Source organism: Macrobrachium nipponense, chromosome 30, assembly GCF_015104395.2.
Source record: "Macrobrachium nipponense isolate FS-2020 chromosome 30, ASM1510439v2, whole genome shotgun sequence".
Taxonomy (NCBI): domain Eukaryota; kingdom Metazoa; phylum Arthropoda; class Malacostraca; order Decapoda; family Palaemonidae; genus Macrobrachium; species Macrobrachium nipponense.
The window spans coordinates 48,520,193-48,537,792 of record NC_087218.1 but is presented as its reverse complement, the minus strand read 5'-3'; the positions used below and the strand labels follow the sequence as shown (position 1 = coordinate 48,537,792).

Below are 17,600 nucleotides of genomic sequence, written 5' to 3'. Positions count from 1 at the left end.
CCCAGCCATCACAATCTTTAGATCTCTTGTGTATTTTAGAACCTCTATATACCTGATTTCTCAGATATTTATTTCTGCATGATTTTCTGACCACATTCAAGCCGTAAGTCTTAGCTCAATTTATTCCCTCCTTCCACTGATGAATTTCAAACAAAATGGTTTTCCTCCATTGAAAGGCAGGGTAAAATGTGAACAGGACCACCCCTATTATGTGGTTAACTCACTGGCTACAGTATTATACCTAATGAGGTGATATTGATTCAGGAATTGCTCAAACCTGATGTGACTGTATGTTGTATATGTTCTTTTTATTCTCTTTTTCTTTTCTCTTCTCTTTATTATTAGTTAGCCTTTTCTTTGGTAGCCTTGGTTTGTATTTGTTTCTATTGGCTATTGTTATATGGGATAACCTTCATCTATATTGCTTTGTTGTTGAGTTTTTCTTTTCTTAGGAACTTATTGTAATATTGTAAAATATTTACACAGGACTTCTGCAGATTCTGAAATCAGATTAATTCATTTCCTTTCATTTATCCAGTCTCTCAGGAATATTTGCTTGGATACTTATGATGGGACCTTGGGCAAGTTAAACACCACTTTGTTCATCTTACTTATTATTATATAACACACACAATTCACTGTCAGTACACACAACACCAGTTACACAGGTTACAGAGGTTCCACCGACACAACCTTTGCGTCCACTTTTTAGTTCCTAACTGATCTTCTCTGAGATTTCAAGTGAAGTTTGAACCTATTCTCTCAATCTGGGCTCCTCCCTAATTTCTACTAGGATACACCCTACTTTCTCTTGAGTGGCTTTTCCAACTTCCGGTGCCACCCCTATATGAATCTTACTGGTTGTTCTAATCTATCGTAACCACCCACTGGAGGTGTCAAAGTTCAGATTTTCCACTGGAATCAACACTATTTTGTTTTGGCGGCGAAGGTGCTGGGGTGTTTTGTCTCATTTTTCAAATAGCTATGACTGCAATCTGTTCCTACCACAATTTCTACCTTCCCTTCGCCTTCATCTACCATAACTCTACCAGTAGATTTCCCTAGCTAATTTTCCCTACATAATTATCTTCACACAGACTTCTTTATTCCTAACATGTAAAAGGGACTCTAGTTTTAAAGCAGCAATTTGTTTCTGTCAATCATGAAAAAGTTAAATGTTGTATCCAACATTTGCACAGATAGTGTGAATATAGTACACTTTGCCTTACTTACCAATGATTATATTAAATTACAAACATTATATAACAGAAACAGCTGATTTCATCTTAAAAGTAAACAGAATACTAACATGTTCCTCATACTGCTTGATACCATTCACTCAGACACCGATGAGATATCACAGATCAGCTTCATTTTCCCCAACCATAGATCTCAGGTTCCAATTATTTACTAGATATAGTTACAGTATTCCCATAATGAGCCATATCTCTGTTTCATGCATGACAGTGATGATTAAGAGTGATCAAATGATTATTTACTATATATATGTATACAGTATGGAATTTGATCAGTGACAGTAGTCGTGTTTTTGAAGTCAGTCGACTAAAAGAGTACTGGCTCGGTCAATACATGTATGTAATAAGGCCTTGTGTATATACTGCAATAATTTAAAACCTGTTTTTACTGTTTCATTGCTATAATTATAATTTATTTTGTAAAATGTAGTTATCATCGAAGAAGCTGCAGAGATCTTGGAGGCGCATGTAGTCACCTCACTGACCGGCGAGTGCAAGCATCTGATTATGATAGGTGAGCACTTTCACTAAATATGTGTACTATTATATTAAGGTCGAAATTTTGTTCATATTATTTTGCAGAAACTAGAACATTTCCTTCCCACGATATTCATAAAGACACTTTCATATCTGATGAATTAAAAGATTGACACTGGATAGCAATGATGGTCCAAGCAATAGTGATCTAAAGTTTTAACTTTACTGTAGTCTATATGTAAATCACTCTGAAATAGCCTGTATTGATTTCACCGTAATCTGTAAACTACATTGAATTGGTCATATAACTAATGTGCAAAGTGTTTTCATCATCTTCATCACTTCACATGATGCAAAGGAACTGTAAAATTACACCACTCGTGTCCATCCTGCGTCTTGTCTTCCACAAATTTCTACGTACAGAAAACTGTTTGTTCTGAATAATTATAATTATAGCTTTCTTTGGTAAATCTAAAGGATGGTGGGACTTCAAAAGATCCTTTTATCAGGTCTGCAATGTAACAGGGGTTAGTATCATGGCCATGATTTACTGCATAGTATATAGTAAAAGATGTTGGCTCTCTCCAGGCAAGCTCTACTGGGACTTCTCTAGTTATATAACTGATCTTTAGTCATGTTTGGGAGCTTTGGAGTATATATGCTCTTTTGTATTTTTATCTAAGTTACTATTTGTTAGAAAGCTCATTGACTAAGTTTCTGCATATGGCTCCCTTCCTGTTTTGTGTAAACTGATTCCCAGCTCACTGTTTGCTGTCATTCATAAGTCAGTGCCTATCTACAGTACAACTTCCTCCTCGTATAGTGGCATTCTCCATGATCCTGTCCTCAGTTACTCATTTTCTATTTATATCATGCCAATGTTGATGGTGATTCAAAATATCTCCTCTATTCTAGGTTCTGTGGGTAGCAGCTCAATCCTTGACTATAAAACAACCAAATTAGCATCATTTTAGGCATACCGAGTTCTACTGATAACCAAAGACCTCTTGTATACTGTTGACAGTTATCTGTGCTATGCCTTCACTTGATCAAAATATGTATAAGTTCATTTTATCCCTCCGTTAACCAGTGAATACTTTATACTATACTAAATATTTTGTTTCATCTTTTGTACAGGAGACCACCAGCAATTGCAACCAAGTGCTACTGTCTATGAATTAGCAAAAGAATATGGTTTAGAAACATCACTCTTTGAAAGACTAATCAAGAATGGTCTGGCGTAAGTATTGCCACTGTCATTTAGCTTAATATCTAAGAGTGTGTACTTTCATTATTAATTTAGCATATTATGCTGTTACGTACTATATTATTTTATTCTACTAAGTGTGTGTACTTTCATTATTAATTTAGCATATTATGCTATTACGTACTATATTATTTTATTCTACTAAGGAAAAATTACAGTATACCTCTTCAGGTATGTGGTTAGTGTTTGATGCTTCTCCCTACAGGAAATTAGTGTCAATTCTGCAATCAGACATACTCAAGAACTAAGCATTAATGAAAGGTGCTTCTCTGAATCTAATTGCTTACATTATCAAGTTTTGCTCTTAGAAAATGTGTATGAATGTATGTGAAAGGACTTAGTCCACAATCTGGAACTGAAAAATATCAAATACTGTATTACTTATACTACATTACATACGTATATGGGTGGTCAAGCTGGCAAAAGAAGTAAGATAATAGTATATTACATATATGGGTGGTCAGGCTGGCAAAAGAAGTAAGATAATAGTATATATGAAGTATGATAAAAATACTGTAGGCATCTATCAAATACGTAGTCAGATGGTAGTAATGTCACTAGGGTAATGTTGGCCAGCTAAAATAAGAATGTAATGATTGGTATTTGCAAGCATTAGTCAAATTATGTCATGTTGAAAAGAGTTACATTAAATTTTTTTTCTTTTTTTGTAGCTATAAGAAAGTGTCACAAACCTGGGCTTCAGTTTGATTAATTAAGATGAGAAGCATACAATTAACTAAAAATTAAACGAAATTAAAATTTTCCATTAAAAACTTGATAGTTTGATGTAGTACAGTATCAAAATCAAGTACTTCACACGGGAAAATGCCATGCAGTGAGAAATTCTACCACATGCATTTGTGTCTTGGTAAATAATAGATAATTTTAAAGCAAGGGTTTCATTGTAATGTCCACTTCATTTAGTTAAAGCTTTATTAGTATGTACTATCTGTGATAAGCCATTCAGTAATTAAATGATCAAGTGTCATTAGTAACAGTTACCTACCTAAATTGGTTACGCAGAACAAGGGTGTTGCCTTCTGGTACGAATTAAGAGTACTGTGCTGTCATAATCGTGATTTTAGTCCAGTCTAAAATTTCGGGTGAAGAAACACTTTCCACTTATAAGATGCTGGCTAGTGTTTACTACTTGAAAATTAATACTATTACTAACTCCAAAACTATTCTAAACCATGCAATCCAGTGAGGAATAAATTTTAAAAGTGTTTATTATATTGTTTTATATTTTGAAAGGTATGAAACTTTAGAATACCAACATCGCATGAGACCGAGTATATCACGACTATTGGTTCCATCCATCTACCCTGAACTGAAGGACCACGAATCTGTTGAACTTCATCCACACGTGCGAGGGATGCAGAGGGATGTTTTTTTCATAGCTCACAAACATCTTGAGAAAAAGGTAGGTTTTCCTGAAATTCTTTCTAGCTATTATATAACAAAGGAAAGATTTCATGAGCTCTATTGCCAACATGACAAATATTCCTAATCTGGTAACAAGTATAACCTCATAGTTGGAAATATGTAGGTGACTGTTGTAAATAGTGCTTAATTCAGAGGGTCATGTTGGTAAGGGCTTTACTTTTCATGCTGATATTTGCTCAGGAATTTGTAATCCATTAACTTGTAATTATTTCATATCATATCCTCCATTAACTTCATGTTCATGAAGTAAAATTTCAGTAAAATAATAACTAATTTCGAAGAAAGATTTCTTCTATGCACATACTGTAATATGTGTCTTAATATAGGCAAACAGATATTTATTCTAAGTATTATGCTTATAACAAAGTAGAAAATGTCAGTTATTTCCTTGAAGTGTATATAAAGTTTTGCAAGAAATATTTTCCCTTTCATTATCATAGAAAGATTAAATCACTATTGGAAGGATCCCACATAAACCCAAAAGGTGTCACACACAGCTACAGTACTTGCTACTGTGAAATGTTAGAAGTTCGCAAGAATTTTATTACTGTATGTTAAAAAACCTGTGAAAGAAGTGATACAATAGTACATCAGTTATTGGAGTACTAGATTAATTTAAAATATTATTATTATTATTATATGGCGTGCATTGAGCTTTTAATATTTCCTTCTTCTCATTTCTATGTATAATGATCATACAAGTATATTGTATGGAATGAAGCAATGTCCAAGAACATATGTACAGTATACAGGCCCTTAGGGTTTTTGGTGCACATGAACCGGTGTGCTTATAAATGTTTTAAGTAATAAATTATGAATATGAATGCATTATACTATATTTTTTCTAAAAGTCAGTGTATTTTCTGTACCTTTCATATTCTGTTTTGACAGGGTGAAGATGAGAATAACAGCAAAGAAAACGCGCATGAAGCCAATTTCATTATGGCTTTGTGCCGTCACCTGAGGCTGCAAGGTTATTCCAGTGAAGACATCACGATTCTCACTCCATACACTGGGCAATTATTCCTCCTTAAAAAGGTTTGTATTAGTATTAATTGATTGTCTATTGAATTTCCTTAGACTGTAATGGTGGATAATTTCTATTAAACACAGTCAAACTCAATTTGTCTGGGGTCATTACAAAATCAATGTTAGAAAAGCAGTAATAGGAAGGGAGAAGTATTTTTAGCACTCAGAGAATATAACATCAGTAATGAGGCATGTGAGGGCTAAAATCTTGCATTTCCCTTTTATCTTCAGTGTGTGTTTTAAAAGTTTGTATTACACAAGTGAAAAGGGCAATACAAACACGGACTAACTACCCATCCAAGGTAAATAATGAACTGTGGTGATCCAATTAAACAGCTGTACTTACAAGATTAATAACAGACTCAAACTGCAGTTTAAGAAACAAAATCTTCTCCAAGGAAAAGCAAGTAAAAAATGCACTGCAGTACCTTTGATGCAATCGAGTTCGAGTTTTATGCCTGGTGGTGGTCTCAGCCACGGTCCATAAAACTTAACTGTGGCCCATGAAACTCAGACACAGTTTGGTGGTAGCCTATGTTGTAGGTACATAACTATAGTACTCCCAGAATTACGATTATAGCCAAATTTAACCTTAAAATGAAAACCACTTAGGCTAGAGGGCTGCAATTTGGCAAGTTTGATGATTGGAGGGTGTGTGATTAACATCCTCAGTAGTGCTTAAGAACTGAGGACAGATAAACAAAGCAGGCAAATTAGTTTTCTTTTACAGAAAACTACCAATGGATCCATTGCCAATGGAATGCTCTTTGTCAGCAAGAACATTTTATCAGAGCACCGGATAAAGGTGAAAGTGTGTATTCTATGACCCTACCTAGATTTTGCAGGTATTATTTAGTAGCTAAGTTCAATAGTTTTAATATTTATAGAGTAAAATGAAGTTGCCGATGCCAAAAACCGAGAAAATCACAGAAAAGGATTCTGAAACCATCCGTGACGTAAACATAATTATGATGTCATAGGCTCCGCCAATCCACCAGGTAGGCAGTAAGTCGCTAATAGCAACAGGTGAATGGATATGCTTACAAAGCCTACGATGCATTTCAGACGCCATGACATAGTTTTTCATAAACAACTTTTATTAAACCGATTTATGGATTTCCATGCCACTTCATCCTAAATTTTGGAAATACTGTGCATCGCCATGTGTTTCATTAACCTTTTACTTAAGAAAATGAGATAAAAGCTGTGCTTACCCATCCAACAATCCGTAAAAGTGGTGACGTGTATCAGAGACGTCAGTATAGCACATCCTCCACTATACCTTATGAGATGGTTGCTTGACTTATGGTTAAATGTCATTTTACGTATCTTGGGCAATATGAGTTTTTTTAAAGCAAATTATATTTATGATATATAATTTTTTTAATAATTATGTTTTAGTCTATAGGTAAGGGGGGATGGCTCTGTGTCACAGATGGGAACAGGCTTATTCGGACCTTGGCTGATTCGGACCATGCTGATTTGGACCATGTACTGGATCATTCGGACCTTTGTCCAGGCTTATTTGGACCTTCATATGATTGGCCGATTTTTCTATGCAGTTTTACCTCCTGAACAAGAATTTTAAGTAATATTTATTCGGACGACTGTAATTAACCCCCAGTGGCTCGTACTAAACACAGCAAAATACATTTGACGCCCCAATTCCTGGTGGCTTTCGTATTCGCGGGGACGAATGATACGGAATGCTTATATAGAAATACCCATTGCTATAATATAAAATTATTAGTATGGGTCCGAATCCGCCTAGCAAATGGTCCGAATCAGCCAAGATTAAGGTCCGAATCTGGTTCGAATCAGCCACGGTCCGAATCAGCCAAGGTCCAAATAAGCCTGCATCCGTCACAGATACATCAGAAAGCACAACTTGTTCTAAACTGTCTGAGTAAGGCGAGAAGTTGGTCTTTTTTTCTAAGAGTAAACGGCTTAATTGAGCACATCTGTCAATTCAGCATATCTAGCATAAATTAGGACAATGTTAGAAACACTCAGTGCTTCAGTAGTATTGAAATCCATACGTCAGTTTGAAAGTTGTTTTCAAAAAATGCTAGTTCATGGCCTCTGGAATGCACAGTAGGCTTCAACAAATTCAAGAATGGCCAGACGAATACAGATTTGTCCCCTTGGTTGCAAGACTGCATTTGTGTTATGGCTTGCCACTTGTATATAAGCAAGACTCGTGGCAAGAGCAAGAAAGCCTGTGAATTGATCATTATTTCTATAGTGGGTAATAGTTATTTGGCAACACATTCATCTCTTGCTGCAGCAAATAATTCTATTAATTAGTGTTTGAACCTCTTTTTTTGTATTCCCGCCCTGAATAGATGTAGATCTAACAAATGAGCTATAAATTGTTTCATTATGTGGATGAATTACATATATTGAATCCTGCTCGTCATCACTGATATCACATAAGCATAGGATGAGCACTAATATGTATCTATTAATGAATGTCATTGGCAAGTGGGCAGGGGCACAGTGAAGAGATGTTTTCCCCATATGTAAACTTCCCTCCACTGGGTGGAGCCTCATGACTTCATAGTTTAACGTCACTATTGCGTTCAAAACCTTTAACTGCTATTTTAATGGCTCTGACATAGGAAACTTACTTTTACTCTGATAAGTACCAGAATTATAGAACTTAGGTACAAAATAATAATTGCAAAATTTGGTAGGGTTATAAAATATGTACTTGCCAACTTTCTTCTTTATCTGATGCTTTGATGAAAAGTTATTGCCAAAAATCGGTATTCCATTGGCTCTAAACCCCTGAGTAAAACTGGGAGTATCAATAGCATGTGTGCTCAGACTGAAGGCACGGGTATGACTGGTAATTATTGGTAGCACATTTGTGGAACTGGGATTTCCAGATGTGTTGCTGACAGGGGTGTGTTCATCTTCATTATGCAGTGTCTCTTAGAGTGCTGGCCACACGTACATTATGAGATCATGCTAAATGATGGGGTTTGTGTGAAAACAGTACGTGTTTCATGTTTGTAGATTGATATGAATCTTATAAGAAAATGAGTAAATTTCATAAGTTTACTTTCAATCTTTTTTTAACAAGAAATTATCTTTTTCCCCTTTGTTTCTTAACATTTCTAATTTTGACAATTCTGTCTGTTCATGTTATATAATATTGTGAAAGGTTAACATGTTCAATAAAGCCCCCTATTTAATATATTCCAGGTCCAGAGGAAATTTGAAGAATGTCAAGGGGTGAGAATATGCGTTGTTGATAATTTCCAAGGTGAGGAAAATAAAATAATCCTCTTGTCTCTCGTGCGCAGTAATGAAGGAGGCGTCGTTGGTTTTCTGAAAAAGGAAAACCGCATATGTGTTGCACTCTCCCGTGCCAAGCATGGCCTTTATGTTATAGGTAATATGAAGCAGCTTCAGGACTCCAGTGATCTTTGGAAGCAAATCTTCAAAGATTTGAATGATGATAATTCCATTGGAAGTTCTATTGTTCTTCAGTGTGAAAATCATGATGTTTTGAGCCGGGTAGCGACAGACGGAGATTTTCTTCAGAATAGCCCTGAGGGAGGATGCACAAGACCTTGCTCTTTTTCACTTCCAGTCTGTGGTCACAAATGTCCAAAAGTATGCCATATGACTGACCTCAAACACAAAGATGTTAAATGCCCATTACCTTGTCCCAAGATCTTATGTGAACGTAAACATCGCTGTCCCAGAAAATGTTGGGAAGAATGTAGGCCTTGTGTTGAAAAAGTACCAAAGGAATTTCCTTGTGGCCATGTTCATAATGTAGAGTGCAGCCGTTATAATTTGCGTTACAGGTGTCCTACTACTGTTGAAAGAATCTTACCTCATTGTGAACATACTGCTAAAATGAAGTGCTATGAAGATCCAAAGACATTTCCATGTCCTGTACCCTGTGATATTAGACCTCCATGTGGTCACAAATGTACAAGAGAATGTCATGTGAATGACGATCCTAAGCATCTTACATATAAGTGTGAACAGCCTTGCCCTAGATCACCTGAAGGCTGTTTACATGATCATAAATGTATGAAAGCATGTTATGAAAACTGTGGGCCTTGCTTTTTCCCAGTTAAAAAGAAAGCACTATGTGGCCACGTGCACTCTGTTGAGTGCCATACTCCAAGGGAAGACATCATTTGCAACCAGAAATGTAAACGTTTGCTGCCGTGCAATCATTATTGCCCAAGAAAATGCAAGGAGCTGTGTGGTGGATGCACAGTTACTGTGAAGAAGAAAATTCAGGAATGCCAGCATGAAATTGAGGTAAATAAGTTTTAGTATTAAGAGGTTTACATAATTTGTCTGGATGTGTTTTTGTAAAAATTTACCCCTGTTAAGAAGTTTACATAATTTGTCTGAATGTGTGTGTACATAATTTGTCTGAATGTGTGTGTTTTTTGTGAAAATTGACCACTGGGAACTAGGCATAGCATTTCAGTTTCAACGTATGTAAGAGACAAGTTTATATCTTAATACCAGATCGCTATAAATTGTGTAAATGCAATTCGTTTGATGTTATTAGAAGTGATCTGTCACACAAAAATCAAATGAATATAAAATTTTTGAAGTAATTTGTATTTTTCTTAGATAGACAAACCAGAGTTTAGGAGTATTCCTAAGCACTAGGTGGGTTTGGTCATTGAAGTAACTAAGTACTAGTTAGCTGGTGCTAGGTGAGAAGAAACCCCACTCACTTAAGCACATTTTCCTTCTATATCACGGACTAAGGGGAAATGGTTGAAATAGGATTATTTAAAAAACCTCTTATTTTATATAGTACCTGGAAAGAATATAAATCACTTCAAAAATTTGTTGTTTGTTCCTATGGAAATACAATCAACTCACTTGTTTAATAAGAGGACAGCTCCACCCAATGTTGTGTTCCCAGCCACATTATTAAGCAGGGGAGCAATGGCTCTGTAACCTCTTATTCAATCTTGTATCGGGATGCCAGAGTGATAGGGTTCTGAACCAAAGTTAGAAGTGTCTTGAATCTTTCTCATTTATCTTTCTCATTTAGGAAAGTCTTGAAGAATGAAGTATGCCCTTAAAAGGTGTGACACAAGTCTGAGGGCTGCTAAAACCTGACCAGTAGAATTTTTTCGTCTCTCTCTCTCTCTCTCTCTCTCTCTCAAAAAAGAGAGAGAGAGAGTTGCATATTACAAGCGTAAGCTCTATGACTCATGTGTTTGATTGTGTAAATTACTAGCATCTGCATCTATTCCAGATGTACTTAGTCGGGCTACTGCCTGCCAGGATGAGGAAGGGAAATAGGAGCCAGTTACTCTACCTTTCAAACCTAGCCTTACACCCTCTGAGTCCTTGGGAAAGCTGCTTTTCTGAATGAGAGGAGAGCTTGAATGACTACTCTGTTAAGCAGCCACCATAAGTCGTAAGGAGGAGTAACCAGGGACTTAATTTCTGGGTTCGACCTGTGTCTGCCGGTGAATAGTTCCTGTAGCTCACTTTTCTAGGTATAAATAGATCCTAAATATACCAGAGAAAAAGCTAACATGGTATGCTGAAGTTACTACCCTCAGCTCGAACACCCCAAGGGCGTGGTATAAAAAAGCATAAAGGGCGAGTGGAAGCCACTACTCACAGGTCTTCTGCCAATTAGAGGATTCCTCTCCAAAGTCCCTCCCACGGCAAGAGCCGTTACAAAGGCTACTCCCCCTTACCTTCCGCTCACTCTCGCTACTACTACTACTACCCGCCCGCCATCTCCATTCCTGTAATTAGCATTGTGAGTGCAACATGCATATCAGAGCTCCCTTAGTGCTATTTCCAGAATTCAGCGATGTCCCCTGTGGAACGTCCTCCTTCATCTAAGTTGAATATTCCAATTGGTGTTTTCGTAATTTGTATCGTTACGATGCGTTCCATTTGTTGCCTTCGGCCCCTTAGAAAACGCTTTGGGGGCACCGCTAGTTCATCCGCCATTTTGGGAGCATCATCAGAGCACGTGTGTTGTTATTACTCGTTATTTCCCTTTTATTTTGAATTTTATGTTAATTTTATATTCATTACAGTCATCAGTGACGTTTTTTCGTATCACGTACTTAATTATTTAGCCGTCCGAGTTTGGATTGGTTCGGAAGGAAGGCCTAACACGCTCATGACGTCCTCTAGGGTTTTTAAAGAAAGGTTGATTAATTTATATTCTAGCCTCTGGCTTCCCCCCAGCTTCTCAAGAGCGTGTTCGTGCCTCTCTGTGCGTAATTTTATCATATATTGTATATGTAAATTTGTCAGGCTACTAGTAGCCTATCGTATTTATCATTGGAGAGGTGAGAGTCCTCTCTCTCTCTCTCTCTCTCTCCCGATGTGAGACATGCATGTGTTATTGTTTAATGCGAACCAGATAGGTACTTGATTTTATGCACGTTGATGATTTTCATATCCCTGAGAGGTTGGAAGAGTTGCTTCCCTCCCTGGCTTAACCGACCAAGCCTAGGCTAGGTTTTGGAAGGTAGGCCAGGTGTCCCTACCCCTATACCCCTTATGCCTCTCCCCCTGTCTGTGCTACGGTGCTAGCGGGGAGGATATCAGGGATAGAGAGTCTATCTCTTATCATATTGTTGGACCTATCCTCCCTACCTGTCCAGGTCAAAAAGTTCGAATTTGGAAGGTTTGGTCGAGGGCCACCGTGCACACCATGATGTCTTTGGAGGTTATCTGGCCTACCTGACTGGTTCCGTAATGATCTCGGAAGGTTAGGCTAGATCCATACTGGGTATTCTCCTTTCACCTTATTTTCTTTTTGCAACTCTTCCATGATGCCTCATTATTACTATTATATATTATTTATTGTATTGCTTGTAGATTAAGTGGTCTGGTATGTATATAGTCCTGGCCTAGCCTCCTTTAGTATAACCTTTAGTAGTAGGCCATGACCTCCCGAGAGTGATCACCGATCGGTCGCTGTACCAATCACGACGGGCCATAGGCCCAGTTGGCCTACTACCCCTGTAGTAGTAGGTACACAGCCTTCAATAGGTGTCTATCTCTGATCGGGTTGGTGGCCAGGCGATCACAACCGACCACCCCACATACCACCCTCCACCCCCTTCCCCCACTTCCTAGCTCGGCTCTGCCTGATGCTTATAGCTCGCGGTTCTAGTAGTCTTATCGATGAACGACCGCTCAAGCTTTTTCACTTAAGTGGGGAAGAGAGGGTTTGGAGCGGTGGGATTACTGGTATTATATGTAATCCCTTATGTCTCCAAGTGGATAGCTCCGCCAGCTTTACAGTGGTCTAGTATCGCCGCCGCTCAGTGGCCTCTCCCTCCAGTTGTCCTCCCCCGGCTACGGATGCGGGCTGGGAGTTACGCTCCCCCCTAGATGCGTTCAGGTTCAGATAGAGGAATTACCTTCCCCTGATCTGCTCGCTTCAGCCCGTTTCCGCCGGCATTACTTATGACAATGTGAGATGAGACTTTGAGTTGGCTAAGCTTTGGGGACTACTCTGTAGATATCTCCGGACCTTTAAGGTGCCGACGGAGTGTGACTCGCCCTCACACCCGCCGCCAAAGTATTGTACTAAGTTGCTGCAGCTCAGTTTCCGTTCTTGTGTCGTTCCCCACTCCAGTGGGGATGGTGGATGGGTCAGGTATTCGACTACGATAATTCGTATCCTTCTGATTCAGCCGACCGTAATAGAGATTAGGTCCTTCCTCTTCTCCGGTCCGGCAGGTCTCAGATCCCACATACTGGACATACATCTACTTTCCGAGGACAGAATCAGGAACAGGCAAATACACCCAGAGATTTTCTTTTATTCATTCAGTGAGTTGAAATCATTTAGTGAGTAAGATTTGAACCAATATCTAGGTTAAGGTGCATGCTCTCGCCGGAGCAACTCCGGCGTCTTGTGCTAATACTCATAAGAAATTTTCAACTTACGGATGGTCCGTTGTTAAGTGGTAGGGTGCTTTGCTACCCTCGGCAAGCCCTACGGCCATGTAGTCTGCCGGTCGCACGCAAATTGCGCCGTGCAACTCGAGCACTACATGGTCTGGCACCCGGATGCGTGCACCGTATGCTATGAGATGGTGTCTATTCTCACTGATGAGAAAGTAAGTATCCTTACTGCGCCATTTGCATGGAATTTCAGTTATAATAACTTAAGAAGTTTCTTATAGATATTATTCCCCGAGTGGAATGTTAATTCGATTTCCTCTCACAGGCTACCTTGTCCTACCAGCATGAGGCAAGGGTGGCACTTTGGGTTTGGGTGTCAGGTTTTGGGAAGAATGCACCATCAGGACAGCCGTACGTCCTGGCTGAAGATCTGTGCTCCTTTCTGTACCCGGGGGCCACGGCTACGACGGCGACCTGATGGCGGAAGAGGTGGCGGCCATCAGCCTTCACCGTGAACCAATGGCTACCGAGGAGGAGGTAGGTCGGGAGGTAAGTGAGGCAGGTAGTCTCTCAAGTCCTACTCCTTCTTCTTCCTCTTCTTTCCAGGGCTTCTCTAAGTCCACCCCTGCTTGGGAAGGATCGCTTTCGGTCATTCCCAAGCTTAAATCGGTAAGACTGAAATCCCTTCCAAAGGGATTGAAACCGACTCCGTCAGTGGCGACTGAGTTGTCGTCGGCCCCACAGCCGTCGACTTCTACTGCCAAGTCGCCTGCTGCCAAGGATTCTCCCTCTCCTAAGGGGTTAAGAGCCAAATCCGCCAAATCCAAGGCGACGGAGTCCGGATTTGACCAGGAGGCCTTCGTTAACCTTCTAATGTCAAAGGTTAGGGAAGTGGTTGACAAGAGGCTTGAGTCGATACGACTCGCCTCAGGCTCAGATACCTCAGGCCAGGCAATAACGTCCCTGATCGAGAGGATCAGGCCCGTGGAGGAGATGATGACCGGATTCCTCCATTTGATGATAACAACCCGTGGCGGTTAGCATTACATGCCCCATTCTCAGATGGGAAGTTGACAATTGAAGGGTGCGGAACCCGTCCGCTGGAGGACTTTGAGCTCTTCCCGCTGGGTCTCCAATTCCCATTCCCCAGTTTTGTCAGACTAGCAGAACATGCGCTAGTCAGAGTAAACAAGGTCCCGAAGGAGACAGTGATCTTCCCTAGGGATCAAGCTCAAGCTGTTTGGGTTCGCACCCTCTCCAACTGGGGTTGCGTTAACCCCAAACTAACGCCCCATAAAGGTAGCTTTACTATGTTTGTGACTCCAAACGGAGTTCCGTCGCCCTGTACATCCAAGGTGGCGGAACTAACTATGCAAGCGGCGTCGGAGGATAAGCCCTTACCAGCGCTTAAAGAGACAGAGGCTACCTCTCTACTCTTCCCCGCAGATGTAGAGTGCTGGAATGACACTCCGGCTACGTTTACGGCAGGTAAACTTTATCCGGATTGCGCTTCCACCCTATTCACCGAGAAGCTACCTAGGATTCTGGACCACTTGGTCAAAGCGGAATTCGAGGCAAGGACCAGATTAGGAAGGTCTATCAACTCCATCACTGCGGCGGAGTTGGTAGCATCAACCTAAACTGAAGAACAGTTGTTCCGGGTCCTTACGAAAACTGCTACAGACTTTCCAAACGGACCTGTACGATTTCATTATGGTGAGACGAGCATGCATCAAGTACATCCTGGCGAGTGCCTCTATAAGGCATGAGCCTAGTACACTCATAAAGTCCTCAATATGGGGTGAAAATTTGTTCCAGAAAGACGAGGTCAACAACGTTTTTCATGAGGCAGCCAGAGCCAACCAGAGTCTTCGGGTCCATTGGGGACTTCCTTCAAAAAGGAAGTTTGATGGCCCCGGACACCAATCCAGACCCAAGAAGAAGCCAAGGAGATTTCATCCTTACCAGGCCTCCCGTCCTCAGGCGGTCGTGCAAGCGGTTCCGGTCTCTCAAGTCGGTAAGCCTTCGACATCTAAGGCTCAACCACAGCAACAGTTTGTCCTAGAACAAACTCCGCCGGCTTAGCAGCCTTCAACCTCGACAGCCTTCAACCCAACCTACGAGTCGCGAGACACATTTTCACGGCTACAATAGGCATGCCGGAAGTAGCAGGGCCAGAGGTGGCACCCGGCTACGAGGCGGACCAAGAGGTAGAGGCTTCCGCGGAGGCAGAGGTAGCAGACCTGCAGCCAGCCAGTGAGAACCTGCAGGTGGGAGGGAGATTATATCTCTTCCAGGACCATTGGACCTTCAGTCCATGGGCCCACAGTATAGTCTCAATAGGTCTGGGGTGGAAATGGGAGAAAGGGCCTCCTCCGCCAATCAGTTTTTACCAGATTCCAACGGCGGACCTCATAGACTATACCAAAGATCTCCTGCAGAAGAGGGCTATGAAGAAAGTAAAACGCCTAAAGTTTCAAGGACGTCTGTTCAGTGTCCCAAAGAAGGACTCTGACAAAAGAAGAGTGATTCTGGACTTGTCCCGTCTCAACTCATACATTCATTGCGACAGATTTCGCATGCTGACTGTCTCGCAGGTGCGGACCTTACTTCCTTGTGGGGCCGTCACAACCTCTATAGCTCTTACAGACGCTTACTATCATGTTCCGATAGCAAGGAACTTCTCTCCGTACCTAGGCTTCAAGCTAGGAAAGCAGGCTTACCCATTCAGAGTCATGCCGTTCGGGCTCAACATTGCGCCCAGGGTATTCACCAAATTAGGAGAGATAATAGTTCAAGAACTAAGAACTCAAGGGGTAATGTTAGTAGCCTATCTAGACGACTGGCTCATTTGGGCAGCCAGCGTCGACGAGTGCCGCAAAGCAACAGCCAAGGTGATAAAATTCTTGAAATTTCTGGGTTTCCAGATAAACAAGGAAAAATCTCGGCTTGTTCTGGCTTCCTGCTTCCAATGGCTGGGAATCCAATGGGACCTAAACAAGCACAAGCTATCTCTCCCACCCAAGAAGGTCAAGGGGATAGCGACGGCTACGAAACAGTTCCTCAAGAACAAAAAGGCTTCTCGGTGTACCCAAGAGAGAATCCTAGGTTCGCTACAGTTTGCGTCTGTGACGGACATCCTATTGAAAGCCAGATTGAAGGATATCAATCGAGTCTAGAGGAAGAGAGCCAACATCAATCTCAGGGACAAGATCTCTGTAATTCCACCCATTTTGACAAAAAGGCTCTGTCCATGGACGGAACCTGGCCAAGTCAGTACCACTGCAATTCCCTCCGCCGTCTCTAACCATCCATATGGACGCATCTCTCAGCGGCTGGGGAGGATACTCGCAATACAAGAAAGTCCAGGGAACGTGGTCGGATATGTTCCGCCAGTTCCACATCAGTTTTCCTGACCCTAAAGCGACTGACTCCGGCCAGAAAGAGTCTTATAAGGCTAGTCTCGGACAGTTTAGTAGTAGTCCACTGCATAAACAGAGGAGGCTCCAGGTCAAGCAAACTAAATCACGTATTGATTGCGATATTTTCGTTGGCGGCAAAAAATCATTGGTACCTGTCAGCAACTCACCTGGCAGGAGTAAAGAATGTTATCGCAGACGTACTTTCCAGGACAACTCCGCTGGAATCGGAGTGGTCCCTGGACAGGAAGTCGTTCCGGTGGATTTGCAATCAAATCCCGGACCTTCAAGTAGACCTATTCACCACGGAATCCAATCACAAACTACCATGTTACGTGGCACCCAACCTGGACCCTTTAGCTTACGCCACAGATGCGATGTCCATAGATTGGAACAATTGGCAGAAGATTTACCTATTTCCACCGGTGAATCTTCTGATGAAGGTCCTGTACAAGCTAAGATCTTTCACAGGACAGGTAGCATTAGTGGCACCCAACTGGCCAAAGAGCAACTGGTTTCCGCTTCTTCTAGAACTGAATCTCCGGCCCAAACGGATCCCCCGTCCAGAACTGACACAGGTAGTACAAACTCAGACTGTGTCAGCTTCCTCAAGAGTTCTGAGTGCCCTAACTTTATGGACTTCATGAAGTTTGCAGCCCAAAAGGACGCTAGTATTGATCAACTAAACATCTTATTCATAGAATCAGATAAAAAAGAATCAACGCTCAGACAGTATGATTCAGCAGTAAAGAAGTTGGCCATTTTTCTAAAAGATTCAGCTGCTCAAAATATGACTTCAAATCTGGCAATTTCATT

At 40.8% G+C, this 17,600-nt stretch overlaps 1 protein-coding gene across 2 annotated transcripts in view; it reads left to right on the top strand.

Annotated features, from left to right (window-relative positions):
• Nucleotides 1-17,600, top strand: part of LOC135202497 (NFX1-type zinc finger-containing protein 1-like) — a 93,247-nt gene that overhangs the window by 26,401 nt on the left and 49,246 nt on the right. For both annotated transcript variants that reach the window (XM_064231917.1, XM_064231918.1), the window contains 5 exons: nt 1,687-1,770; nt 2,871-2,973; nt 4,255-4,423; nt 5,338-5,484; nt 8,686-9,765. In XM_064231917.1, coding sequence (XP_064087987.1) covers nt 1,687-1,770; nt 2,871-2,973; nt 4,255-4,423; nt 5,338-5,484; nt 8,686-9,765 — 1,583 coding nt within the window. The remainder of the gene's footprint in view (nt 1-1,686; nt 1,771-2,870; nt 2,974-4,254; nt 4,424-5,337; nt 5,485-8,685; nt 9,766-17,600) is intronic.